General features: G+C 57.6%; 8 protein-coding genes across 8 annotated transcripts; 4 read left to right on the plus strand and 4 right to left on the minus strand.

Annotated features, from left to right (window-relative positions):
• Positions 1 to 332: 332 nt before the first annotated feature.
• SPSK_00147 (uncharacterized protein) lies at positions 333 to 1,421 on the plus strand (the record flags this gene model as incomplete). Its single annotated transcript, XM_016727127.1, has 1 exon — positions 333 to 1,421. The coding sequence occupies one exon, from the start codon at positions 333 to 335 to the stop codon at positions 1,419 to 1,421; it is 1,089 nt and encodes a 362-aa protein (XP_016586385.1).
• Positions 1,422 to 2,847: 1,426 nt separating this feature from the next.
• On the minus strand, positions 2,848 to 4,267 carry SPSK_00131 (glycerol-3-phosphate dehydrogenase (NAD+); the record flags this gene model as incomplete). The annotated part of the gene is made up of 2 exons (XM_016727111.1): positions 2,848 to 2,924; positions 2,998 to 4,267. The coding sequence occupies 2 exons, from the start codon at positions 4,265 to 4,267 to the stop codon at positions 2,848 to 2,850; spliced, it is 1,347 nt and encodes a 448-aa protein (XP_016586386.1).
• Positions 4,268 to 7,510: 3,243 nt separating this feature from the next.
• Positions 7,511 to 12,318, plus strand: SPSK_00070 (glycogen debranching enzyme; the record flags this gene model as incomplete). The annotated part of the gene is made up of 2 exons (XM_016727050.1): positions 7,511 to 12,142; positions 12,217 to 12,318. 2 exons carry the CDS (start codon positions 7,511 to 7,513, stop codon positions 12,316 to 12,318), a joined length of 4,734 nt encoding a protein of 1,577 aa, XP_016586387.1.
• An 884-nt stretch (positions 12,319 to 13,202) lies between these two features.
• SPSK_00164 (uncharacterized protein) lies at positions 13,203 to 14,021 on the minus strand (the record flags this gene model as incomplete). Its single annotated transcript, XM_016727144.1, has 1 exon — positions 13,203 to 14,021. One exon carries the CDS (start codon positions 14,019 to 14,021, stop codon positions 13,203 to 13,205), a length of 819 nt encoding a protein of 272 aa, XP_016586388.1.
• Positions 14,022 to 17,159: 3,138 nt separating this feature from the next.
• SPSK_00084 (uncharacterized protein) lies at positions 17,160 to 19,610 on the minus strand (the record flags this gene model as incomplete). The annotated part of the gene is made up of 1 exon (XM_016727064.1): positions 17,160 to 19,610. The coding sequence occupies one exon, from the start codon at positions 19,608 to 19,610 to the stop codon at positions 17,160 to 17,162; it is 2,451 nt and encodes an 816-aa protein (XP_016586389.1).
• A 2,311-nt stretch (positions 19,611 to 21,921) lies between these two features.
• SPSK_00101 (MFS multidrug transporter) lies at positions 21,922 to 23,840 on the plus strand (the record flags this gene model as incomplete). The annotated part of the gene is made up of 2 exons (XM_016727081.1): positions 21,922 to 23,259; positions 23,331 to 23,840. 2 exons carry the CDS (start codon positions 21,922 to 21,924, stop codon positions 23,838 to 23,840), a joined length of 1,848 nt encoding a protein of 615 aa, XP_016586390.1.
• Positions 23,841 to 24,143: 303 nt separating this feature from the next.
• Positions 24,144 to 25,202, minus strand: SPSK_00151 (hscarg dehydrogenase; the record flags this gene model as incomplete). Its single annotated transcript, XM_016727131.1, has 1 exon — positions 24,144 to 25,202. One exon carries the CDS (start codon positions 25,200 to 25,202, stop codon positions 24,144 to 24,146), a length of 1,059 nt encoding a protein of 352 aa, XP_016586391.1.
• Positions 25,203 to 25,822: 620 nt separating this feature from the next.
• SPSK_00186 (uncharacterized protein) lies at positions 25,823 to 26,300 on the plus strand (the record flags this gene model as incomplete). The annotated part of the gene is made up of 2 exons (XM_016727166.1): positions 25,823 to 25,853; positions 25,936 to 26,300. The coding sequence occupies 2 exons, from the start codon at positions 25,823 to 25,825 to the stop codon at positions 26,298 to 26,300; spliced, it is 396 nt and encodes a 131-aa protein (XP_016586392.1).
• Between the last annotated feature and the right edge of the window lie 147 nt (positions 26,301 to 26,447).

Here is a 26,447-nt window from a genome sequence, read left to right on the forward strand (position 1 = left end):
AAATTCACACAAATATTTTATTCATTTGCTTTGTTCAAATCAGTAGCTTGAGTCATATATCACATATCAAAGTATGCGTGTACCTGGGCAAACGTACATTCTGGTGTCTGGTATGAGTATTCAAGAGTGAAGTGTATTGATGCTTAATAATTTTCCCCAAGAAAATGAAAATGATTCTTTTTTTTAGCCATCCCCCCCCCCCGGGGTCCTTCGCCCTGCTTCGCTCCTTCTCTTCCCCCCCCTTTTTTTACAAAGTAGCATCTCATATTGTTTACTCTTTGCGCGAACTAATTTTATCTCGCTTTCTCTCCCCACACACAGCAACTCTCCGGATGGATGCTTCAAACGATACAGCCACTGTTTGCTCGGACGACACCGTTCGACCGCCTCCAGCGGCCATGGCATATTATCTTCCGCGTATGAACGGATCCTCGCAACTGCAACAGATGGTCGAGCCGTCTTATACTTTTCAACAGCCTACGGTGCCTCACGAAATCCCCTCGAACGGATCTTCGCAGCCGGCCACTATGTCCCGCTCTGAATCTCTGCATTGGTCCTTTGCATTCCTGAATGCAGCAGAACAAGCCCCTCCCTCTCTGTGGGAGAATGGGCAACCACGTCCGACGCAGCGTCCCGTGCCCGAGCCAGGCCGATATCCCGGCCTGCCTTTTGACTCGCTGCACATTGACGTCTTCCTTCCTAGCCCCAAGGACGTCACTGTCACCGACGGCACTCTCTGCATCTCGCCGCAGGTGAGGTCCACCATACGAGTCGAGGCCGAAATTGCCAGCAACACCATCCACGAAACCGTCAACCGGGCCGAAGCCGCACAGGTAATTAGTGGCTCCTTCCAGCGACACATCCAGGACGCCACCGGCCTGAATGCGAAGGCGGCCGAGGCAGCGGCCCTCCAATACACAAGAGCTCTGCCCAGCGCGAGGCTTGTGCCGGACGGGTGCAGCGACCCAGCTGCCTACCACGACGCCATGGCGCTGCAGCTGGACATGCTCTCCTTCCGGGCCGTGACCCTGTCCATTGGCATCCGCGCCCGCATGGCGGTGCAAACGATGGCGATGGGCGAGGCCTGTCAGCTGGCGACGCTACCCACGTTGCTACGGGACATGCACTCGACAGACGACCCATCGCATCCGTCGCGGGCCATCCTACACAAGTTCAAGTACCACACTGGTTGGTGCAGGGCCGATACAGTGCTGCATACGAGACGGGTCAGGGATTCGGTGGACACACTGCGCCAGCTGTACAGAGAGGCAAACATCGAAAACGATGCCACGGCCACCCTGGACTATGAATTGAGCAGGATCAGCACAGAAGACAGTGCCATTGAGCAATACTGGACATGGGTCAGTGAAGTCTCCTCTGCTATCGAGAATGGGAGAAATAATAGACCATCCAGCGTGTAAGGCTTGACGAGGGCGGTTGCTTTCTGCTTTCTTTCTTTCCTTTCCTCGTTCTTGCTTTCCTTTGTCCTTTTATCCTTCTTTCTTTTATGTGCATTTGCGTGTGCACGTCGTACTTTAGTGAGCTCGATTTTGAGCAAGTATGCTTTGTTTTTGTATATTTTCAATCTGTTTGGGAGTCGTTTTTGTTTGTCCTTTACTTTGCGTGGAGCCGATGGCGATACACGTACCATATTGATACCCGGTGTTTATCAGCTACATGTTTTTGCACAGCAGGCTATGCCTGTTTACAGCCTGTTTTACATGTGTACGTTTTTTTTCATTCTCTTGTCACTACGCATTTAGATGCATTAGCATTGAAAGTCTGACGAGCGAGAAATTAGTATACAATAAATATTAAAATTGAAATTAAACAAGCGAATAAAAATAGGAGAGACCAAATGGAGAGCAAAATTGATACCAACTGTCGTCTGGGTATATCCGAAGGTGACGAATTCACAACACTCATTATCATCATCGTCATTTTTGAGCCGAAACGCACCTTGTTATACATTCTCTCCTATTTGATGCACGCGTTCCTTTCCACAGCCACGAGCATTGTACCTTCATAACTAAGGTCAACATAATGTTAACAGTGGAGAGTTCAACTTATACAGATTAAGTTAAAAATAGACGACTGGACTGACTAGCGACTGGCGCCTAACAATGTTTCAACGCCAGACTTCTTATTCAAAGTACATAGTAATTACATCTGGCACTTCAAGAATAACCACCAGTCACGCGCGGACATTACCATAGTAAGCGTGATCCTGCATACCATAGCCGACAACAGTCAGCTCATCGCACAACTAATCTGCAAAAATTAGGTAAAAGGATGCACTCTTTGCATTTCCTCCTTCACATTTTTTCTACGACTATCCTTCTACCATTTGTCAATTGTCACAGAGGCTAATTACCTAATCCAAATCCCCCCCCCCGAACAAACCAACATCTGGGAAGCAATAACCGTATTTTATTTCGGTTCACCGTTGGTACATACGCACACGCAGATATGTTACGTGGAAAATGAAGTCACCATTTCCGCCAGATTCTTCAAGCGAGTGGATTTGGTCGAGTTATCTCGATGGCATTGCAGGACTCGTGGCTGACCCTTGACTGCCGCGGGTTGCATCCAGACGGTACCACCGATGTGGGTGCCTTGTTGTCGGATCTCTTGCTGACCAATGTCCGAGCAGGCCCTACACAAGGCCAGGATCCGAGTCCTAGAAAACCCAGTGATTAACGAACGTGGGTGTCTGGAGGCATTTTTATTTATTTTGGTCGTCCTACGAGAAGAAATACACAATTTTATCCAACGCAATATTTGTGCTGTGCTATGCCTACTCCCATGTCCACTTCCATTTCCACGTCCGCCTCGCCGTGTGCTGCTCTAGCGCTCATAGTCGTGTGCCGACCGCACCACCAACCGGGGGATGTCGTCGACTTTGTGCTTGCCGGCCAGGATGCCTGTGTTTGTTAGCAGGGCGGGTAGCAGTTTCAAGGTTTTTTTTCTTTTTTTTTTTTCTGGATTTGTACTTACCATCCACTGCGGTAAACAACGGATACTTGCTCTCTAGCCCCCGCGCCTTGAGGAAGCTGTTCACCTCCTTGGCCGTCGTCGTGCCCTGCAGCTTCTGCCCGTTGAGCTCGGTCCGCTCGACCTCCTCGACGGACACGTCCCGCTCCACCGACAGCTTGGCACACCGAAAGTTGCGGCCGCCCGAGCACGACGTGATCAGATCCGCCACGCCTGCGCTCTCCTCGGTGAACGTGGCCGTGTGCACGGTCTCGCCGAAAAACTCCTTGCCAAACTGCACCATCTCCATCAGGCCGAGACGCATCACGGCGGCCTTGGCGTTGTCGCCCCAGCCGCGGCCGTCGACGAAGCCGGCCGCCAGCGCCACAATGTTCTTGAGCGCGCCGCTCAGCGACACGCCCGCCACGTCGGTGACGGTGCTGACGTGGAAGTAGGGGCGGTGGAAGAGGGCGGACAGAGTGTTGTGGTCGAGCGGCGGGTAGTCGGCCGGCAGCGGCGCCAGCTTGGTCTTGCTGGCCTGGCCCCGGGCGTCGCGGTGGCGGATGTCCTGCGCAACAGCCTCGGCGGGCGACACCTCGCCGCTGCTCTGGTCGGACGCCCGGTTCGAGCCGGCCACGCCGACGCCGCCGCCGACACCACCATTGGGTGACCGGTCGCGCGACGCCGGGTTCTTGGAGTAGTCGACCGGCGGCGGGTCGTAGGCAATGGTGGTCTCGCTCCACTTCTCGAGGGCAATCTCCGAGGCCAGGTTGGCGCCGGACAGCGAGCCGCAGTAGATACCCAGGGCATCGCCGATCCACTCGGAGAAGAGCGAGATGCCGTCGTCGCTGACGTTGACGCCCTTGATGCACGAGACGCCGCGCGCGTACGGCAGGATCTTGCCTTTGATCTGCTTGCACACGTTGCCGATGAACTGGTGGGGCAGGTTGAAGACCAGGACGGTCGAGTCTTGGACGGCGTCGAGCAGCGACGGGTTGGCGACGACGTTGTCGGGCAGGTGGATGTTGGGCAGGTACTTGACGTTTTCGTGGTAGGTGTTGATGAGCTCCGTGAGCTTCTGGGGCTGGCCGTCGGCGCGGACGGCCTCGCGCAGGTGGTAGTCCTCGGGGACCACGACATCCTCCTCAAACACCCACATCTGGACCTCCTTCTCAAAGAGATCCGGGTGCTCGGCCGTGTTCTCGGCGACAATCTTGGCAATCGTGGAGCCCCAGTTGCCGGAGCCGACGACGGTCACCTTGTGCTTCTTGGTGGCGTTTGTTGTGCTGGCCATGGTGTGCGAGGCTGCTGTGGCTGCGGTTGTTGAGGAGGGAGGGGTGGTCGTGGAGAAGAGGGACGTGGTCGAGGCGACCAAGCGGTGACGGCGACGAAGACGGTGGAAGCAGCTCGTTTGTGGGGCGTGTGACAGGCGAGTCCAAGACGACGTAGGCGAGCTACAGGAGGTACGTATCACGCGATAAGACGAGGGTGGGCAGTTGGGCGAGAGACGAAGATGATGCGGGCGTGGCAGAGCTCGGACGGCAGCTGGGCTACGAAACAAAACCATACGATTGGGCCCTTTGACGGGAGTAAGAATTAATGAAGTACAGTGTAGGGAAGAAGATCGTAGGTAGAGACGAGGAGTGGAAGTCAGTAAGACAGAAAGGTGAAGCAAAAGCTGAAGGGATAAGAATATGCGCCTGGGGGTGGGGGATATATGAAAGAAAGCCAACCAGGAAGGGGGGAATAAATTTGTTGAAAAGCTAAAGGGGAAAGGTCTAAGCTAAAAGGGGCAGAGAATAACGAGGTCGAAAGGGAAGACGAGGCTGGGCGATCCGCAGTCAAAAGTCTACACGATATGGGGACAGAAGTTTGGACAGTTGGTGACAGCAGTGGGTTCAATTGGCGACGTGGTATGTAAACGAGGCAAGAGCTTCTCGCTGGCCGAGGCTGACACTTGAAGCTGTCTCGTGCCTGCCATTTGTGTTGAGGCTGTCGGTAGTGCAAAAAATAGGGCCTGTGACGCCGGGCAGGTGGATGGCAAGCCAATGGTGGGTGGGATGGTGGTGGGCAAGAGCGATCGACGGCGCCAGTGACGCAAGGACGCGGCAGAAATTTTGGTTGGGAAGCAGCGTACGGCCGGCCACCGCCTTCCCATTTGGGGCTCCGGTCAAGTGGCTAGCTGTCTTGGCTTTTCCCGGGGGATTATCTTGGGTGTGTTTGGACAGCTGAGGGAGGCAAGGTCGGTGACGCCGGTGCAAGTCTGGACCGTTGCGAGCCACTGCCCGCTCATTTGCCTCGCCATATCTCACGCTGTAATGTCAGAGTGCCGAGGGCGCAGCGGACTTTTCACGCTGTCCTTTTGTTCTCGTCTCTTCTTCTTCTTTTTTTTTTTTTGCGCCGGCGGCACTGTCCGCTCTTGCCTCGCTCCAGTGGACGGCCGCCTGCAACTCCTGCTAAAAATGGCAACAGCCCGCTGCAGCAATGCCACTCGAAATACGACATAAAAAATCTTCATTTGGCATGTGAAAACTGTGCCCACCACGAGAGAAGGCCGAACGATCTCGGGCAACTTTTGCCAATTGCCTCGCTACGAGGCTGTAGCCGACTGGCATTTCTCTCAGCATTGACATGTCTGTTTTCTCGTGCTACTTTTTTTTCGGCGCCTCTTTGTCAAGCTGTTGGCAGATGCTGCCTTTTGTCTGCACCGTCGCACCTGCCATTTGAATCCCATGACCACTTTTACACACTTTGGTTGGCTCTTTCCGCCACCAAGCGTCCGCTGGGCTTTCCCAACAAAATCACAACCGGCATCTGTAGCATGCCTCTACAGGGTATGCATTTATCGCAATGAAAAGCACGTACAATCTCGCAGTCCAATGTTTACACGATGACGTCGTTGTCAATTGTCGTGCGTTCGACGCCACCTCTCTTCCCGCTCAAACGCACTCCAACATCTGCACAATGACGCATTCCATGGCGCCGTATCGCGAGCTGGACATGACACGGAATGCGCCGTGCAGCTTCTGTCCCAGCAACCCCTCTGCCCCTTTCTGCCGCGTGTGCGATGCATTGATGTATTGGACGTTGACGAGGCGCTGTCTGCCGTGAATTTCCCCACAAACGCTCGTCGTCGCGGGGCATTAGCTCCGAGTCCCGTCGTCGGTGCCACAGCGAACTAATTAAAGTCGTCAATCCAGGCACGACATCTGCCGTCGACATGATCCGTGTAGCTGGTCCAGGAACGGCGGTCATCGCTAAAAGTGTTTTCTGATATGTTTTCACATCTCTGGCCTTTTACTGGTCCATTTTATTTCGTTGCACGACATACATCTCCACCATCCCCAAGCTGTGTCTCGGATGCTTTGTATGATGACTGAGTACGGAGGGTGTCACTTTGCTGTTGATAGTTTGTCCCTCTGCAAGCCGTCGTGTTTCTCCCGTCTGCCAATCCCTGTCAATCCCCCACCGGACCGCTCGCTGACTCCTAACGCACGCCTTTGATTCCACTTTCACATTAGCAAAACAATCAGCAATTCATGTTTGATTTTGCGCCATTGCGTCTTTTTGTCTGGTTTTTTTCTTCTGAATTCGTCCTGTTTACCATCGACGGTTTTACGTCAATTCCAATATATATGGAAGCCCATCCTTTGCTACACCACCGTGTTGACGCCATGCACGGTGAGCTGTGTGTTGCGTGTTGACGAAAAAATCAATAGGCACAATTACGTCATTCAAGTCGTTGCAGCGACACAGAACCATGCAAAGGAGCCATTCTCGCGGTAATACCATGGCCGGACAGGGGGCGCTCTTTTGGCCTGGACCGTTCAAGGCCCCGCAACGGCCGCAACCCATGTACTTGTGTGGTGCTGCTGCCGCAAAAAGGTACATGGAACAACAGGTCTCGCTATTTCTTATTCTGTCCGCCGTAGTTCACGGCACGCTCTTTCCATCTCGATTTCGACTCCATTTGGCGATGGCGAGAGTCAGCGAGCAACTGCTTAAGCTGCAGCAAGCTTGACCGATCCTTCCTTTACCGGCCACCTGCCATCTACACAAATGTCCCCCTGATTATCGTCGGTGGCCCTTGCCGTTCTGTTCGTGCCGCCAAAATAGCTCCTTTTGCACTCCCACTTCTGCGCCCTTGCCTCTTTCCATACCTGTGCCTGCCGTATATGCACACCTCGTAACAAATAATAAAGCCATTCTGCTCACCAACAGACTGCATCCATCTCCTACCCCCCTTTTCGCTTCATCTTTTGCCTCACTTTGTGCCTTCTTCAGCAGCGTCCATTCTGTCCCCGTTCTGCTTGTATATTTCCCCCTCGGCGCTGTGTCGCAGCTCCAATTCCATTTCCAAAAGTACCTTGTCGCCCCTTGGCTCCACCAACACGCAAATCCGACCCGCCGCAAGCCCGCAGTGTGAGAGAGCTACTGTCCAGGCATCGCGGGGAACTCCGCCTCCTGTCTCCGGTTTCACTTCTCTTTTCTTTTCTTTCTCTTCTTTTTCCTTTCTCCCACCATGATCCCAAAAACCATGACGTCCAGCGAGGTCTATCTACTGCCGCTCAGCGACGACGGGTCGCCCCAAGTCGGCGGCAACCAGTACATCTACCTCGCCGCAACCTCCGAGCAGCCCATTGTCGTGCGCTTTGCCATTGAGGGCACGTCCAGCATCTGCCGCCATGGCAGCCTCTGGGTGAACATCCCCGAGAAGGGTGCCGAGTTCCGGCGCGACCACTTCCGCGAGTTCAAGCTCGACCCGGACTTCCACCGCACCATCCACATCTCCATCCCCATCTACCACCCGGGTGCCTTCGCTTTCTACACCACCTATGCCGCCCTGCCCGACCTGTCCACCGAGCTCGCAGAGCGCGCGTCTTTCGACGAGGAGAAGAAGACCACGCCGCGCTACTACATCGATGTCGCGCCCCGCCTGCGCCTCGACGGCCGCCCGCTGCCGCTGGAGGCTCTGTCCGTCTTCTCCATCATCAGCAAGTTCATGGGAAAGTATCCCAACGACTGGGAGCGCCACCTGCGCGGCATCAGCGACCGCGGCTACAACATGGTCCATTTCACACCTCTCCAGCAGCGCGGCGAGTCCAATTCGCCCTACAGCCTCTACGACCAGCTGGCCTGGGACCCCATTTGCTTCCCGCGGGGCGAGCAGGATGTCCAGGACATGGTCCACAGCCTCAAGACGAACCATTCGCTGCTGAGCTTGACCGACATCGTCCTCAATCACACCGCCAACAACAGCCCCTGGCTGCTCGACCACCCAGACGCCGGCTACAACCTCAAGACCGCGCCCCACCTCGAGTCCGCCTACCTGCTCGACTCCAAGCTGCTGGAGCTCGGCGACCGCCTCGGCGAGATGGGCCTGCCCACCGATCTCAAGAGCACCGACGACCTCGACAAAATCATGGGCGCCATCAAGACGGAGTGTATCGCCGGCATCCGCCTATGGGAATACTACGTGCTCGACGTCGAGAATGACGCCGCCAATGCTGCGGACAGCTGGTCCCGCGGCGACATTACCATCCCCGACGCGTATGCGGGCCTCGACGACCTGGCGTTCCTCAAATCGGCCGACCTCAAGACCCAGACCGAGTTCCTCAAAAAACACGCCTTGCACGGAAACGACCGTCTGGGCGAGCGTCACCGCCGAACTATTGACGGCAAGGTCGGCGCAGCGCTCCTCACGGCCGTCCTCGGCCCGGCGAGTGGCGGTGCTGAAAAGGACGCGGCTCACAACACATTGGTGTCGATGGCTGACGCCTTGAACGTACCGTTCTACGCCGAATACGACGCCGAAGTCGCCGACATCCTTCAGCAGCTCTTTAACCGCATCAAATACTGCCGCCTTGACGACAACGGTCCAAAAATGGGCCCCATTGGCCCCAAGTCGGCACTCATCGAGACCTACTTTACACGCCTCCCACGTAACGAGCAAACGGCCCACTTTGATATCGAAGAGCTCGTCCTGGTGAACAACGGATGGGTGTGGGGCGGCAATGCCCTCGTCGACAACGCAGGACCCCAGTCGCGTGTCTACCTCCGCCGCGAAGTCATCGTGTGGGGCGACTGCGTCAAGCTGCGGTACGGCAGCGGCCCGGCCGACAGCCCGTGGCTGTGGGAACATATGACCCAGTACGCACGCACCATGGCCAAGTACTTTGCCGGCTTCCGTATCGACAACTGCCACTCTACGCCCATGCACGTTGCCGAGCACATTCTTGACGAGGCCCGCCTCGTCAACCCCAACCTCTACGTCGTGGCCGAGCTGTTCTCTGGCTCCGAGGACACCGACTACATTTTCGTCAAGCGTCTGGGCCTCAGCTCGCTGATTCGTGAGGCCATGCAGGCCTGGAGCACGGGCGAGATGAGCCGACTCGTGCACAGGCACGGTGGCCGGCCCATTGGCAGCTTTGAAGTGGACGACATTACCCGTTCCGATGTCGCCAAGAAGCAACAGCAGTCGGCACTGCCCAATGCAAATGCAAATGGTCATACCAGCGAGGCTACGGCAGACGGTGAGGCTGAAGGTGACGAGCTCTGCCGTGAAATCATCCGCCGCATCCGCGTCGTGCCCGTCCAGGCCCTGTTCATGGACTGCACACATGACAACGAGGCCCCCGCCCAAAAGCGCGATGCGCGCGACACGCTGCCCAATGCCGCCCTCGTGAGCATGTGTGCCAGCGCCACAGGCAGCGTCATGGGCTACGACGAAATCTACCCGCGCCTCGTGGACTTGGTCAACGAGACCCGCATGTACACGTCCGAGTCGTCCAGCCGTGCAGTCAAGGTTGGCAGTGGACGGAATGGGATTGGCGGCATTAAGAAGCTGCTGAACCAGATCCATGTGCTGATGGGCAAGGACGGTTACGCCGAAACCCACATCCACCATGAAGAGGAATACGTCACCGTGCATCGTGTGCACCCAGAGTCGCGCAAGGGCTACTTCCTCATTGCCCACACGGCCTACCCGGGCTACGGCAACGGCAACGGTGCGTTCAACCCCGTGCATCTGACTGGCACCCGCGCAAACCACTTGGGCAGCTGGATGCTCGAGGTGGACACGAGCGAGGAGGCCACCAAGAACGCTCTCGACGACACCAAGTTTCTGCGCGGCTTGCCGAGCCGTGTGGTCGACCTGCCCGGTATCAAGATCGACTACAACAATGGGGATACATCGATTGCCGTCCCGGACAAGTTCCCGCCCGGCAGCATTGCCCTATTTGAAACGTGGATTCCGGCAGCCGAGCACTCGTCGGGTCTCGATACGTTTGTGACGTCGGGTGCCAAGGCTGCCTTTGGCGAATTGAGCCTGGTCGACCTCAACTTCCTTTTGTACAGGTGCGAGGCCGAAGAGCGCGACGCGAGCGGCGGCAACGACGGCGTGTACGATCTTCCCGGCTACGGCCGCCTGGTGTATGCCGGTCTCCAGGGCTGGTACAGCATCCTGAAGCACGTCGTTCGCGACAACAACCTGGCCCACCCGCTGTGCCAGAACCTGCGCGATGGCCAGTGGGCGCTCGACTACATTGCTGGTCGCCTGGAACGCGTGGCCACCAAGGACACACACAGCAACCTGGGCAAGCCGGCCGCCTGGTTCAAGGAGCGCTTCGACGCCATCCGCCCCATCCCGGCCTTTTTGCATCCTCGGTACTTTGGTCTCATTATGAAGACTGCCTACCAGGCGAGCTGGGACCGTGCCATGGCGCTCATGAGTGCCAATGTCCGCGAGGGCCAGTGGTTCGTGCAGAGCCTGGCCATGGTCAGCATCCAGCAGACGGGCCTCGTCCAGTCGGGGTCGCTCTACCCCAACCGTCTGGTGCCGTCCCTGGCCGCCGGCCTGCCGCACTTCGCTGTGGAGTGGGCGCGGTGCTGGGGCCGTGATGTGTTCATTTCCTTGCGCGGTCTCTTCTTGGGTACAGGCCGCTACGCCGAGGCGAAGGAGCATATTCTGGCGTTTGCCAGCGTCTTAAAGCACGGCATGGTGCCGAATCTGCTGGGCTCGGGCGGCAACCCTCGCTACAATGCGCGCGACGCGACCTGGTTTTTCTTGCAGTGCATCCAGGACTATGTCAACCGGGCCCCCGACGGCGACGAGCTGCTGAAGACCAAGTTGAAGCGGCGATTCCTGCCCAATGACGACACGTGGTTCGATGCTAACGACCCGCGCGCCTACTCCAAGGAGAGCACGGTGGAGGAGGTCATCCAGGAGGCGCTGCAGCGGCACGCGACCGGCATGTCCTTCCGTGAGGCGAATGCTGGCCCCGGCCTGGACATGCAGATGCGCGACGAAGGGTTCAACATTGACGTGCACGTCGACTGGAGCAACGGCTTCATCTTTGGCGGCAACCAGTTCAACTGCGGCACGTGGATGGACAAGATGGGCGAGAGCGAGCGCGCCGGGTCCAAGGGCATCCCGGGCACGCCGCGCGACGGCGCCGCCATCGAGATCACGGGCCTGCTGTACAGCACTCTGAAATGGCTGGCGCATCGCCACAGCAAGGGCGGCTTTGCACACCAAGGTGTGACGCGCGCTGACGGCTCGTCCATCTCGTTTGCCGATTGGGCCGCGCTGATCCAGGACAACTTTGAGCGCTGCTACTATGTGCCGCTGCAGCCGGCCGACGACGCGCAGTACGACGTCAACCCCGCCGTGGTCAACCGCCGTGGCATTTACAAGGATCTGTACAAGTCGGGCAAGGAGTACGAAGACTACCAGCTGCGGCCCAACTTTGCCATTGCCATGACGGTGGCGGCCGACCTGTTCGACGCCGAGCACGCGACGCACGCGCTCTGCCTCGCCGACACGGTGCTGCGCGGGCCCACGGGCATGGCGACGCTCGACCCGGCCGACCTCAACTACCGGCCTTACTACATCAACAGCGAGGACAGCACGGACTTTGCGACGAGCAAGGGCCGCAACTACCACCAGGGTCCGGAATGGCTGTGGCCGACGGGCTTCTTCTTGCGGGCGCTGCTCAAGTTCGACTTGCGGCGGCGCGCGGCGCAGTCGCCCGACGACGCCGAGGGCCGTACAGAGGCGTTCCAGCAGGTGACGCGGCGGCTGATGGGATGCAAGGAGCAGATCCAGGAGAGCGTGTGGGCAGGGTTGACGGAGCTGACCCAGAAAGACGGCGCCTACTGCCAGGATTCGGTATGTCCTTTCCCCGAGTATTCATTTATTTGCTGTTCTTTCAGCCCTTGTGAATGTTCCTGCTAACAGACTAGTCTCCCACGCAAGCATGGTCCGCCGGCTGTCTCATTGACCTGTACATGGACGCCGAGGAGGAGCAGGCACGGCACAAGACCTCGCACGTGGCGATCCGGTAGAAGGCTGGTGAGACATTTTTGGCTCTTATTTGAACTTTGGTTTTTGGAATATTCGGCATACACGTGGTATTCAGAAGATTTTTACAAATGTTTTAATATATGAAATGATAGGTTTGTATATTTAACAAATTAAAAGTAGATTCAATACAATATATACGTCATTTGACACTCTTACTAGAAAACAGTATATTTCTCTCAACAAAAGAACATCACACTATGCAAAGCAGAGGTTCGATAGAAAATCAACATAAATATTATTGAGAACCAAAACTGCCAACAAAAGACCCTTTGTTGCTGCTACATGGATAGCTTCGACTATGCTTTGGAAATATCATCAAATTAACACAAAAATCTGTTACTCGTAAATGGCAATTTATTTTATTCTACTGCTTTGTAAGTCTCCACTGCAAACATGCACAAAATACTTTTCGGTGGACAGAATGAAGCCAAGTTCAATTATAGACAAGCAAGACAACAATCAAAGAAAACTGTACAGACGATGATGTGGTACGAAGATACAAACGATGAAGGACAACAAAGACGTATAAAAAAGAGAGGAAAATGACTGCAAAACAACGTCGCGGGGCCACCCCGGTAATCCTATTTGCATGGAAAAACGCCGTCCCGTGAAAAGTGCGAATGTGAGAAAGAGAAAAAAGTGTCTAGTGTAAATACAATGCCTGAAAGACTTGTAAGAAATGTACACTCAAGTGAAGGTGAAGGGGAAAAGATGTCGGCATGCCAATAACAAAGCAGATGGAAAACACGGCAGCCCCCTCTGTTTGTCAACCGACGTGACGATATCGCCTCGGGAGGCTTGTCGCTCACATCGCTCGTCTCCGGCTTCGCCGGCCTCGGCTCGAGGGCGTTTTGCATTTGGCCGCTTACCGCCGCCGTCCAAACGGGTTCGACCGGCGCTTCTCTGCATCGTACGAGTTGGGCGCAAACGCACCGGCCGGGTCGGTGGGCGAGGCCATGCCGTGGCTGTCGAGATCGTGCAGATCGTGGTCCATGGAACGGTCGTTGAGGCCGGTGGTGCCGGAGGCGGCACCGGTGGACGCGCGGAGGTTGGCGAGGGCGTACTGGCGGTCCTTTTTGCGGAGGTAGCGGCGGTGCCAGACGCAGGCGCCGATCCAGAGCGAGGTGATGCCGACGACCATGACGACGACGAAGATGACCCACTGGTAGTGTGTGGCGATCCTGAGAAGCGTTAGCGATGACAGAAAAGAAAGCGAGTGCAGCGAGGACAGCAAAAAAGCGAGCGCAGCGAGGACAGAAAAAAGCGAGCGTAGCGAGGACCAGAATAGCTTACCATGAGTTGTTTGTGCTCTTGTTGCCCCCCGAGGAAGCGCTCTTGGTGCTGGTGGCTGTAGAAGTGCTCGAGGTGGTGGACGCGGTGTTTGTAGCGACGTCTTTTGCTCGACGGAGCAGTAGGAGGAGAACCAGTTGTGGATGCTCTCGAGGCCGCCAGAGTCGGCGGCGGCAGTACAGGCCGAGTCGCAGACGCCGGCGGTGCCGGTGCTAAAGGCGGAGATCAGGGCATTGTTGCAGAAGCAGGAGGCATACTGGGCGGTGTCGCCGTTGGCGGCGGCCGGCGGAACGCAGGCGCCATTGGCATCGTAGAGGTGGTAGCACTGGGTGGCGCACGTCGGGAGAGTCGCAAAGGGGACGAGGGTGGTGATGGGGAGGCCGGCGGTCGCCATTGCGTCGGATGTGGTGGTGAAGGCGAGGATGAGGGTAAAGGTGAAGCCGAGACGAGAAGGAGAAGATGGCCTGTGTCCGATGCCGCTTTGCGGGTTTGGAGCGCCAAGAGTCGAACACGAGAAATGGAGCCAAAGTCTTGGAATGCGAAAATTCAGAGGTGTCGCGTTTTCTCGTTTATCGCGAGTCGCCCGAAACGACGCAAAAGAGGAAATAGTCCAAAAATAGCAAGGATGTGGTGCAGTCGTTTCTTGTCGTGGTTTCAAACGTTAAAATGACGTGCCGAGTCGATGGAGACGTTGAGCCTGGCAAAGTGGTGAAAGCTGCAGCAAATGGCTCGAGGCGAAAGGCAAAAAGCAGAAGCGAAGGCGGCAGTTGGTTCCGGGGACCTGGTTTGCGAATGGGCAGTGAATTCAGCCGGCCGGGGGATCGATGTTGATTGTGTGGTTCGTTTGCGTAGATTGTGTTTGATTGACAGATTGCCGCAAAATGCCCAATTCCCAAATGCCAAAAAAAGCAAAATGCAAGTCCAAAAGCCGGGAGATCCGAGGATGGGCGCAACGATGGCCGAAAGTAAAGTGAGCGGAAGCCGCGGTGCAGCAACGAGAGACAGCAACGAAAGCTGGCGATGTTCGGAATCGAGAGGATCACGCGTTGGCGTTCACAGTCGTTGTCTGTGGATTGTCGTCGGATTGTTTTTGAGGGATGGGTGAGAAGAGGAAAGGGTTGATGACGGGAGACTCGGTTCGATGCGCGAGGGCGAGAAGGAGCAAGGGGGGAAAACGCAATGCAGTAAGGAGGGAAGGAGAGAGGGAGGGAAGCAGGGAAGGAGTGGGAGAGAGAAGAGATGGAAGGAAAGACCAAAGAAGCCAAAGAGGAAGGAAGCGCCGGAAAGGTTTGAGATAATTCAAAGGAGACGGCAATAGAAGATATGAGTAAGAATGTGAAGAAAAAGACCTCCGCAAAGAACCAGGGGAAAAGCGACGAATGCGACAACGTAGGTCTGGGATGGAGCCAAAATGAGGACAATCCAGTGCGGAAAGGCAGTGGGCAGAGACCACGCGAAAGTTGGCGGTTGGCGTTGCAATCGTCCAGCGAGCTGCGTAAGACGGATTGGACAGGACAGGCGGCAGGACAAAGAGGACAGGGGCAGCGACCGACAGGCACGAACAAAGAGAGGACGACCAGTGTCAAGAAGACGACCGCAGTGGCTGGCAGTGGTAGGCGGTGGGCTGAAAAACGGACAGCGTGCATCGGCAGGCTGCAGGAGGTAGATGAACAGGGGCAGAGCCAGGGCAAGCTTTGCCAAGCGACGACGACGACAGTAATCTGCGAACAGAGCGTGCAGAGACTGCTGAGAACGACTTGGAGACTTGCTGAACCGTGCCGAGCGTGCGGACTCAGCGGTCGCTGGAAAGAAAAAGGCAAGGACGGAAAAATGAGGGGCCAATGGGGCTTAGCGCCTTGGAGGAATCTGACATGCGGTTCAATACGAGGGACGAGACGAGGACAGGTGCGCCCGGGAATGGACGCGAGTAGCCACTAATGTACCTTTGCATATTAAAATGGGACGAAGGTACTTACGACGTTGCGCCGTATGTATTCCCCTGAAAGAGTGGACATTTGCGTGGGCAAGGGTGTGCCAATGGTGCCAATGATGCCAATGGTTGGGTCGCGCTTGCCCGTTTTCTTTCACTACACTGTATTTGGAGCCCGTTGGAGTGGGGCGGATGGCTGCGAGCAGGCCATGATTTGGGCAGCTGGGCGACGTCGACTAGGGAAAGAGCGACCAGCTGGGACGATTCCAAATTGGGCCAACGCGACGAATTGTGTGGCATGGACGACGTAATTAAAGAATGAGTTAGTTAATTCCTGGGGATGAAGGACCTTTGAAAGACCACGCAGATGGGAAAGTGTGATGCGCGCTGACGACCCAAGATGCACATCAATTCTTTTCTTCATGACGTTGGGCTGGTGCTCGACGAACGGCGCGCCATGACGACATGCCTGTCTTTGTTGTTCGCTCTTTCCTCTTTCTCGCAGTTAACGTCTCAGGTGGCGCCCAGCTGACGCTACGATGTACTTAGCAGGCCGAGGACAGAGCTCCTCGTTTTTCCTTTGACAGCAGACAGCTACTCTGCCCGGAGCCAGCTACACGACTCCCCAATTACCTTGTAAACGGCCAGGAGAGGGCCTGTTTGAGGTCTGTGGCTCATCTGTCAGACACCGGCGTCTGAAAGGCTGGTCGCGGCCAGGTCATGTTTGGGCCGGAGGCAAAGACAGGGCTCTTTCTTCCAAACCCTCACCAACGAGGCCACTGTCGTATTGTGCGTATTTCGTGATGTGAAGCAGTGTACTTCGTACGACGTTTTACGACGTATGAATGGAACGAAATGCCGTGTCCTGATAGTGGTGCCTGGCTCTTTCCTGTCTTGACAGGCTGGGGCGCTCGTGCGGAACGGCCCCGCTGGCAGATGCCTCTTCTGGCAAGGTCGACCCATGACACGACGCGCTCTTCTGTCACTTGGACTTTTCGGTCTGGGCACTGTCCATTGCATGTCAGATACGAAAACAAAGACCAGAAGAAAGGCTCTCGATTGACCTTGTCACCACACGAAGCAAGAAAAGAAGCGTCAGGGCCGCGACTTGGGGGAAAACGTCGAGACGGTCCTTACGACAACAATAAAGGCTTGCCTTTTTATTGTTATTTGTTTCGTTTTCAGCCCATCCAGCCTCCCAAGTAAGTCTCACATCTGTCGTTGGTGCGTCTCCTTCCATCGTCCTTTCATTTTCCCCTCTCTGCAAAAAGCCCTGTTGAAATTGCCTGTCCGCCGTCCCGTTATGCGTGCACCCCTGGTCTGTGTACAGGGTAGGCTGGATATGACACGTCGGGCAACAGTACTGTGCGAGGAGGTCAAAGTGTCTCGCAGTATGAGACACCAAGAGCGGTCACGTGGGTGGAAGTCAACTGTGTTTTATTTTCACTTTCTTTTGTATTTCGTTATTCGTCGTATCATTCCTTAGATGTGGGTGTATCGTAACAGACGACCAAGAAAAAAAGAAATAAACAGCAAGCAAAAGGAATAAACAAAACCGGACCATTGTTGCGTCTAGCACCGTCCAATAACACAATGACCCGCCTACGGCCACGTCACGTCGTACATGGCCTCGGGCATGGCGTGAAAGTAGCTGATGACGTCGAGCGAGTAGTTGGAGAAGAGGTCGATGGGCGGCGGGGCGTCGAACGGCGTGGGGAGGGGCGGCGGGATGGGCTCGCCGGGCGGCTGTCCGTTCATCATGGCAAACGATGTGGCCTGTGTGCCGGCCACGGCCGCCGCCGCCACTTCGTCTTCGCGCTCGCGTTCCTGCGCGAGCATCTCGTTTTGCCAGATGACTTTGAGCGTCGAAAACTTGCGGATGGCGACGAGGATGGGGTCGTGATCTTCGTCTTCGATGAGGTTCGGCGAGTTGGAGGAGGTGGTGGAGGAGGCCGAAGAGTTGCCGTTGCTCTTCTTCTTTTTGGCAGCAGCTCCATTGGCGTGACCCGGTGCGGACAACGACTCGGCCAGCATGGCGCGCAGCTCGTCGCACAGGCCCAGAATGCGATCCAGGGTCGGAAACAGATCGACCACGCCGCGCACGGCCTCGACGTTCCACGCCGGGTCGCGCAGCGTGCTCAGCTTGTGCAGGCAGACAATCACATAAAACAGCTGCAGGTAGGTGCAGTTGGGCAGGCAGACAAAGCAGGGCAGCGGCCAGGCAAACAAGCGGGCGAGCCAGGCCTGGACGGAGGCGAGGCATCGCTGGTAGATTTCGAAGCGGTGGAGGTCGGGCAGGACCCACGTGCCGCTCCCCAGGGCGGAGGAGCCGGAGCCGGAGGTGGCCGTCGACGTTCTAGCGGGCAGCCGTGCCAGCGCCGACTCGTGGATGGCCAGCATGGCAAAGTGATACAGGCTGTGCGTGCTGAAGTTGTCAAAGGCCGGGCAGGTGCCGTCGACGCTGGGCAGCCCGACAATGTCGTCGAGCTGGGCCCGCAGCGCGTCCATGTAGGGTCCCGGCAGGCTCGTCGGCCCACTGCCAAACGACCGGTACAGGCTGGCCCCGGCCCCGGCGCCGACATGGCCCCCGCCGCCATCACCGCCACCGGCACCACCACCACCAAAGCCATCACGGCCGCCGCTGGCACCGTTGCTCGATGCGTAGCGCACCTGGCTGATGAGCAGCTGCATCTTAACGTGCTGCACGAGTATGGCGTCCTGCGGCACGGTCGACTCCTGGGCCAGCTGGGCGAGGCACTGGTCGAGGTAGGGCGACCAGCGCATGCCGTCGGCGGACCGGAACATCTGGGACGCGGTGGCCGTGACGAGGTAGACGCCCAGGACGGCGCGGCGCTCCTCCATGCTGCGCTGGGCCTTCCACATGGAGGCGGGGAGGCCGGGGATCTGCACGACGGGCACGAAGCGCTCGCCGGCCGTGGCGGCCGGCTCCAGCAGCGGCGGCATGGTGAGCCCCAGGTCCCAGGCGACGCAGACCGACAGCTGGGCCACCACCGTGGCAAAGTTGCGGTGGAACCGGTCCCTGGTGGACAGATGGACCCACGAGACAAACGTCAGCATGCCCAGCAAGATGTCCATGCTGCGCTCGCCCCGCGACACGACGCGCTGCACGATGGCCGTGCGCGCCTGGGAGGCGGCGCGGACGCGGTGGCCCGGGTGGACGCTGGCGGCGGCCTTGATGCAGCGCCACAGAAAGGGGTACATGCGTCGCACGCGGCTGGCCGTGACGTCGGGCGGGAGGTATAGAAAGGGCGCGAGGGGTAGCATTTCCTCGGTGAAGCGGCGCAGGCACGCCTCGGCCTCGTGGGGCAGCAGGTCGTCGTCGTCGTCCGTTTCGGGCGGCGCGTCGTGGTCGGGGTTGTCGAGGGCGTCATCGGCTTCAGAGCCCGGATCGGGATCCGGTGCCGTTGTGGGCGCTGTCGAGGCGGCACCAGACGCAGCGCCGGTGAGGTTCGACCGCGGCGACGTGTCGATGTCTCCGTCGGCGTCATCTTCCGAGGGGCCGGCGGCGTGGTTCGGACGCGCACCGCCGTCTGTTGCCAACGCCGCAGCGACAGCCGGCTCGGATATGGCCTGCGACGTCCGCAGCAGATCCACCAAATCGTTCAGCTTGGCCTCGAGCCGCGCCGACCGCGAGTTGGACGGCTTGACGCGGGCAGTGGTGGCCGACCGCGCCGCCGGCCGTGCCCGCCTGGGTGACGGCACCACCGTCAAGGACGGCTCGCACGTCTTGCCGAGGCGGTGGCAGCGCTCGCACCCATAGCCGTCGACGCCGAGCCCGGCGCGTGGGATGCACTTGCACTTGATGCGGGCGCAGTTGGTGCAGGCCTTGTTGGCGCGCGTGCGGCGGCCTGCGGCAGCGGAACCAGAGCCCGCGTCAGCTGGCGATGGTGCACGCTGTGTAGGTTGTGGCGGTTGTGGCGGTTGGGTTAACTGTGTGCCCTGTGGCTGTGAAGCCCGTGACTGTGCAGTTTGTGGCGTTCCTTCCGTCCCGGGCGACCTAGATGACCGGCTTTCGCTTAGTAGATGAATCATAGTGGAGGTTGTGGAAGGTGCGCTGCAGGTGCGTGGATTGCGTGGATTAGGCAAGTGCGCCGGTGTAAGTGGCAGGAGCAACCCCGTGTCAACTGGCCAGTATTAACGGCGCGACGAACGGCCGGATGGCAAACAAAACAACAGAATCAAGTAAACTCCTTGTCCGGACAGCTTCCAGAGTGTTCCAGTGCGCTTGGTAAGGGGTCGACGAGTTGCAATGACAAACGAAACTGCTCTCCTGGGCTTTCTGGGCTTTCTGTGCTGGTCCCGTACGGCCAATGCTGAAGACCGTCGGGGCACCGGTTCTGTTTATCTAGATCCTGTAAAACCTCGTGGCGTGGAATAGGGCTGAGCTGCCTTGACAGGGGTGTCAGTGGTGCCGGCGGTGTAAGACGTCGCTCGTTCGGGCTCCTCAAAGTGCGGCGGACACGGGATGTCCTTGTTTTTAGGTCCCGGTTCCGGTTCCGTGTCAGATTAGTCAGTCGAGCTAGCGCTAAAATGGGGTTAAAAGTGGAGACGAACCAACTGGACCCATTTCGATCTGACACGGCTGCACGGCTGGAGACGGCCAATCAGAACGGCATCCGTCGCCAGTGTAGCGTCTTTTCAACTGCTCGCAACGTTGCCCACTCCAGCCCATCACCATGGCGGAGAATACGGACAAACCGGCGTTACGATCTCGCGTCGTCCGTATCCGGGTCGGAGCTTGCGTGGCCGCTCGTGGAAGGCGTCAGGGTCCAGTCGCAGGGCGCGTTGTGTCGAGCACGTTTTGGTGTTGTTGACAAGTTGCAGCAATTCGTTCTTGAGCTCTTTAGGCTGAGTCGACCTGCCAAGCAGGCCAACAACGCGGTTTGATTTCCTAACCAGGAAAGATGCCGTCACGGACCCCTACAGTGACTGCAAGGCGCGCGAAACGGCGCCGTAAAGGGGCATACTAACACTGGCTCTGACTCTGACATTGAGAGTATCTTACGACATACCCAGAGTAGATTGCCGTGAGATTGGCGGACAAGAGAAAAGAGCAATAGGGTTACGAGCAGTGCGTGTTTCCAAAGGATTATGAGTCGGCTGGCGTCTCACTGGCAGCAACAGTAGCATACAGTCTTTTTGACCACGGCGAAAGCAGAATCAGCACGGGCATTTACGACGCAAATGAAGTAATATCTTACAGCGTCGATGTTTGCGTGAATGGGTGAGAAAATCGACTAATGACTACCATTCGACTACAAGACTCGCAAAGGTACAACCACCGATCTCTGTCTGACAGGTTGTGCTGCCGCTTTGCCGGCTCTTGCGCCCATCAGTGCTTTTTGTATGTCGACCTTGTCGACCTCGTGTGTGTGTTGTCTTCGCGCCCATTTTTCAAACATTTTCGGAATGCACAGCCTTTCCCCTTTTGCGATCCGGCGTCAATGTCAATTTCCTCTCGACGCCGGATCGTTTTGTTGACTTTAAGCTGAACGGTTTTTTGGTTTATCTCCTCGCCTCATTTCCATGCTTTATGGACTGTTTTCTTTTTTGGGGAAGGGACTTGCCATCGTTTCCACACGGCAGGCTGCCTACGGCTCAATAGCCATGTCCGTCCTAGCCAAAGCGGACTTGTCGGATACTTTTTGAGGTGCCGGAGACAAGAGTAGACGAACAAAAGACAAACGGCGCAGCCAGACACACCGACACAAAATAAGCACCGACTCCCCGTTATGCTTGACATAATGACATAATTATGCCCACACCCTCTCGCGACGTGACTCTTTTCGTTCGCGTTGTTTCTTGTGGCCTTCTACGCTCGTTATCGTTTTCTTCTGTCGTCCCTCACCGTCTCTCTTCACACCATCCATCTCTCTGGCCCCATCAACTAGGGCTGAGACGCTGAGACGCTGGGACGCTGGGACGCTGGGACTTCTTACCCGTCCACAGCAACCGTAACGAAACGGCTGGCTCGTACAATTGACACGCACGGTAACTTGTGTGCCAAACCCGGTCGTCCTGTCTCCTGCACGGATTACGGAGGTTTCAAAGAATTACGGGTGGCCCGATCTGTCAGCGACTCCATCCATCTCCATCCATTCCCCTTGGCTTTTGCCTATTTTGCTTCTTTTCTCAGTCAGCCCGGCCGGTCGACCTTGTGTGCTCGTCTCGCACGTCGTCTCTAGCCGTATAAGACAACGCGCTTCCGTTCTCTTGACGTCCTTGCTCCGCCTCATCCTTCCTTTCTGTCTTTTCTCTTTGAATTTATATCTCTTTTTTTCTCTAGCCCCCGTCTTATACATTGTGTCACCATCCACATTGCCCCCAACCGCCACCGACAGCCATGACTGACACCCAGCTTCGGGACGGGCCTGCTGTGGCGTCCGGGCTCGACGAGAAAGCGGACAGCGCTCAGCAACGAGACCCGTCCATCGCCGACGCCGTGACGGCGCCCGCCGCTGTCCCCACCGCTGTCCCAGCCGTCGACATCGAACCGGTGTCCAACCAGCCCCAGGGCCAGTATGAGCAGGTCACCGGCATCAAGCTCTTCCTTATGCTGCTCTCCCTCGCCCTCGCCTGCTTCTTGATCCTCCTCGACAACTCCGTCGTGTCCACGGCCGTCCCCAAGATCACCGACGACTTCCACTCGCTCAAGGACGTCGGCTGGTATGCGTCGTCGTACCAGCTCGGCAGTGTTGTGCTGCAGCTGCTGACGGGCAAGATCTTCTTGCACTTTTCGCTCAAGTGGTCCTTCATCGCCTTCTTCTTTGTCTTTGAGCTGGGCTCGGCGCTGTCGGGGGCCGCCCAGTCGTCGGCGATGCTGATTATCAGCCGCGCCGTCTCGGGCATTGGCGCCTCCGGCCTCATCAACGGCGCCCTCACCATGGTCTACGCCTCCGTGCCCCTGGAGCGCCGGCCGCCCCTGACGGGCATCGTCATCGGCATCGCCCAGCTGGGCATCGTGCTCGGCCCGCTCATCGGCGGCGCCTTTACCACGGGCTACACCTGGCGCTGGTGCTTCTACATCAACCTGCCGCTGGGCCTCATCGTCGCCGCGCCCCTCGTGTTTCTGCGCATCCCCGAGCAGGCCCCCAAGCAGCCGCCCATGGTCGTCGTCCGCCAGCTGCACCGCCACCTGGACCTCATCGGTTTCGCCCTCTTTGCGCCCGCCATCATTATGCTGCTGCTGGCCATGCAGTTTGGCGGCAACCAATTCGCCTGGCACTCGTCGCAGGTCATTGGCCTGTTTGTCGGCGCCGGCGCCACCTTTTTGGTCTGGATCGCCTGGAACTACCACAAAGGTGACGAGGCCCTGCTGCCCTTCCCCATTGTGCGCCGCCGCCGCGTCTGGATGAGCGGCGTCAACTACGCCTTTCTGACGACGGGCGTCATTGGCGCCGCCTTCTTCCTGCCCATCTACTTCCAGGCCGTCAAGGGCGTCACCGCCATCATGAGTGGCGTCTACATGCTGGCCACCATCCTGCCCCAGGTCCTGGGCGCCGTGTCATCGGGCATCCTGGTCGCCAAGGTCGGCTACGTCCCGGTCTTTTCCGTCTCGGCCGCCCTGCTCTTCTCCGTCGGTAGCGGCCTCTACACGCTGCTGCAGCCCGGCACGTCCGAGGCCAACTGGGTCGGCTTCCAGATCATCTCTGGCTTTGGCCGCGGCGTCGGTTTCCAAATGGTATGGTGTCCCTTGTCTTTCTTGTTCTTTCTCCTCCCCCCCTCGCTCGTTCTCACTAACGCACGCCCCAGCCCATTGTCGCCATCCAGCACGCCGTCACCCCCGAAGAGCTCTCTGCCGGCATGGCCTTTGTCGTCTGGTGCCAATACCTCGGCCCTTCCATCTTCTTGACGCTGTTCAACACCGTCTTCGACACCAAGCTGACCGCCAACCTCCACAAGTACGCCCCCACCACCGACGCCAAAGCCATCCTCCTCGCCGGCGCCACGGGCTTCCGCAAGATCGTCTCCGCCGACCAGCTCCCCGGCGTCCTCCGGGCCTACTCGGACAGCCTCGACATTGTCTTTTACATGGTGCTGGCCGTGTCACTGGTCTGCTTCCTGTCGGCCTGGGGCATGGGCTTCAACGACATCCGCAAGTCGAAGCAGGTAGTGGACGAGGCTGCCGCGCGGCACGGCGGCAGCGGGAGCGACAACGACATGCAGAAGGAGGCGGTCACGGACGGCGAAACCGCTGTCCCCAGTGTTGCTGCGGTGGGCGCCGAGGAGAAGCGGTCGGTCGGATCGGAGACGGACCACTAGACGTCGCGTCTCCGCACAGCTAGTTTCGCAGCGCTTCCGCGTTTTGCACGGCCATAAACGCACGCACGGCCACTCTTGTCTTGTTCACATTTCCTCTCCTTCATTTCAGTCTTTTTTACGGCGTATACCATGCTCTTAGATAGCCTTGCTTTCTGCTTTTGACATATGTTTTATCATCCTCTCTTCACTCTACTCTAGACAGTCGTAGACACAGTAATGTTTATTTATTCTTCATGATTCTCTTACACTTTTGTCTTTTATGCTTTTGTACTCTGACTTGTAGCCCGACCTCCCCCCTGTCAGTTACGCTTCACCTGCAATCAGCTTCTCCCAGTCGACCGTCCTGGCCCAGTCTTCGTACGACGGCCGCGCCGGCGGGTGTTGCAGCTGGTGCGGCCGGACAAACCCCGGCTCGCCCCGTTCGTACGCGTCGTGCTCGTTGATGTAGTCGACTGTCGCCAGCACCACCCACGACTGGCCCATCCGCACGAGCGCAGCCGTGGACACGGGCACCACCACGGCCGTCGCTTCGTTGGTGCCCGTCACGCGCCGGAACACGTCCACAAGGTCCCCCAGCGTCTGGTTGCTGTCATACGCCAGCAGTTTTGTGCCGGCCGGCTCGTCCTCCACGAGACAGCGCACAAACGCGCCCGTGCCCGTGGCCGGGTCAATGGTCGGCAGGTGGATGTCTATCTTGAGCGGGGAGACGAACTGGTAGATGCCTGCGGGGGTTGTTGTTGTCGTCGTCGTAGCCGTCGTAGCCGTCGGCGTCGCCCTGCGCGGAACCATGAGGCGGTTCGTGTTGTAGGCGCAGGGGACAATGACGGACAGCTTGGCTGCCAGCGCCGGCAGCTGCGTCTCAATGTACTCGACGGCCCAGTTCTTGGCCTCGGGGTGGAACGCGCGCGTGGTGGCGTGGGGATCCGACAGGAACAGCGAGCCGCCCACGATAGACGTCAAGCTCGACACCACCAGCCGCTCGAGCGTCGGCAGCGTCGCTGCCACGTCTGCCACGTTCTTGCGGCACTTGGTCTCGTGGTCAAACGCAAGACGGCCGGCCGCCGCAGGGTCTTTGCCCGCAGACAACAGCGTCGCCGCCGCCGGCCGGTAAGTCTCCCAAAAGTCGGTGTTCAGGAAGATGGCATGGGCGCCGTCCAGTGCGGCCCGTAAAGCCGCCGTGTCGCTGTCGCCCAGGTCGGCCCGGACCACCTCGGCGCCCGCCGCCTTGAGGGCTTGGGCCTTGGCCGAGTCGGGGTTGCGCGTGATGCCACGGACTCTCCAACCGGACAGACCCAGAAAGGTCGCTGCAACAGAGCCGCCTTGGTTGCCGGTCGCACCAGTCACGACAATAAGCTTGGACATGGTGAGGCTGGGGGTGCGAGTGTGCGTTTGCTTATGTGGATGAGACGAGATGAGGGCCAATGGATGGACCTACAAAATCTATGCCGGCTCTGGAGACCATCCACGGGATAAATCAAGGTCCAGATACAATTACCTCGCTCAGGGAAGTCAAGTCTTTTAAGTGCACTGTAACGCCGCAATGTCCGAAGTTCAGGAAGGAGCAGCTTTGCAGGAAGGAGCCACCCCGCAGACGACAGGATCCCGGCGGCCATAGCCAAACGCCACCCAAAGTCCGTTCTCCGTCTCGCCCGCCGAGCGTCACGTTACCATTTCAGCCAATCGTCATGCAGGACATATCGTCGTAAACAACAGCCGCCATCAGAATATGCTGCAGACAGGAGCGAGACGGTGATGGGTGATCTGATTGATACCATGACTTTGTGCCGGATTCTTTTGACTAGGATTTGCATTGCTCTCTACGTCCCATTCCCCAACCACTTCCGAACTGCCCCTGCCCTTCTTCCGACTGCTTCTATCGTCTTCACGTCTCACGTCCCATCGTCTTCTTGTCTTTTTCTATTAGAGTATACCATGTGTTCGTGTATATCATGTTTCTCCCTCAAGTCCTTTTTCCACACAAAATGGTCCGTGCTGGCTATGGAGCTATTCCTGGTTCGAACCCAAACCATTGGTGAGTCGAATGGTTGTACGCGGGTGCAATACGGCCTGGCACTGTCTCCTTTGATGTCCGTAGATAGTGGTCGCCGCCGCAGCGGATTGTCCTGCGCCTGCAGACCATGTCTTGGCCATGGCAATGGGCGTACATACCGAGTCCCGTTCGAAAATACGTCCGAAGAATGGATTCAGGGCGCTGTTCGGGGCGAGATGAAAGCGCCACCGCAAGACCTTTGCAAGGCCTACTTCGGCTCACTTCAGCTCACGCTTCGGCGCCCGCTTTCTGCTCTTGAGACAGCTGTGTTTCTCTATATGAGGACCGCGTCGGCCGACCGCAGTGCTGCTGGAGCTTCTGTTGCTGGAGTTATTGCTGGAGTTGTTGTGTGGCACATTGACGTTGTAGTGTTTGGACAAAAGAACAACTGGTGGGACGGAGGGAAATAAGAAGATGGCCAATGCAAGCGCGTTGTTGGTCTGCAAACGGCAGGAACGATCAAAACACAGAAACTAGCAACAACAACAGACCGGTGGTCGCTCCTTCCCCATTACCGTGCTTGCGCATCGTGCGGTCCCAACAATATGCGTACTGAG

Source organism: Sporothrix schenckii (assembly GCF_000961545.1).
Source record: "Sporothrix schenckii 1099-18 chromosome Unknown Cont46, whole genome shotgun sequence".
Lineage (NCBI taxonomy): Eukaryota > Fungi > Ascomycota > Sordariomycetes > Ophiostomatales > Ophiostomataceae > Sporothrix > Sporothrix schenckii.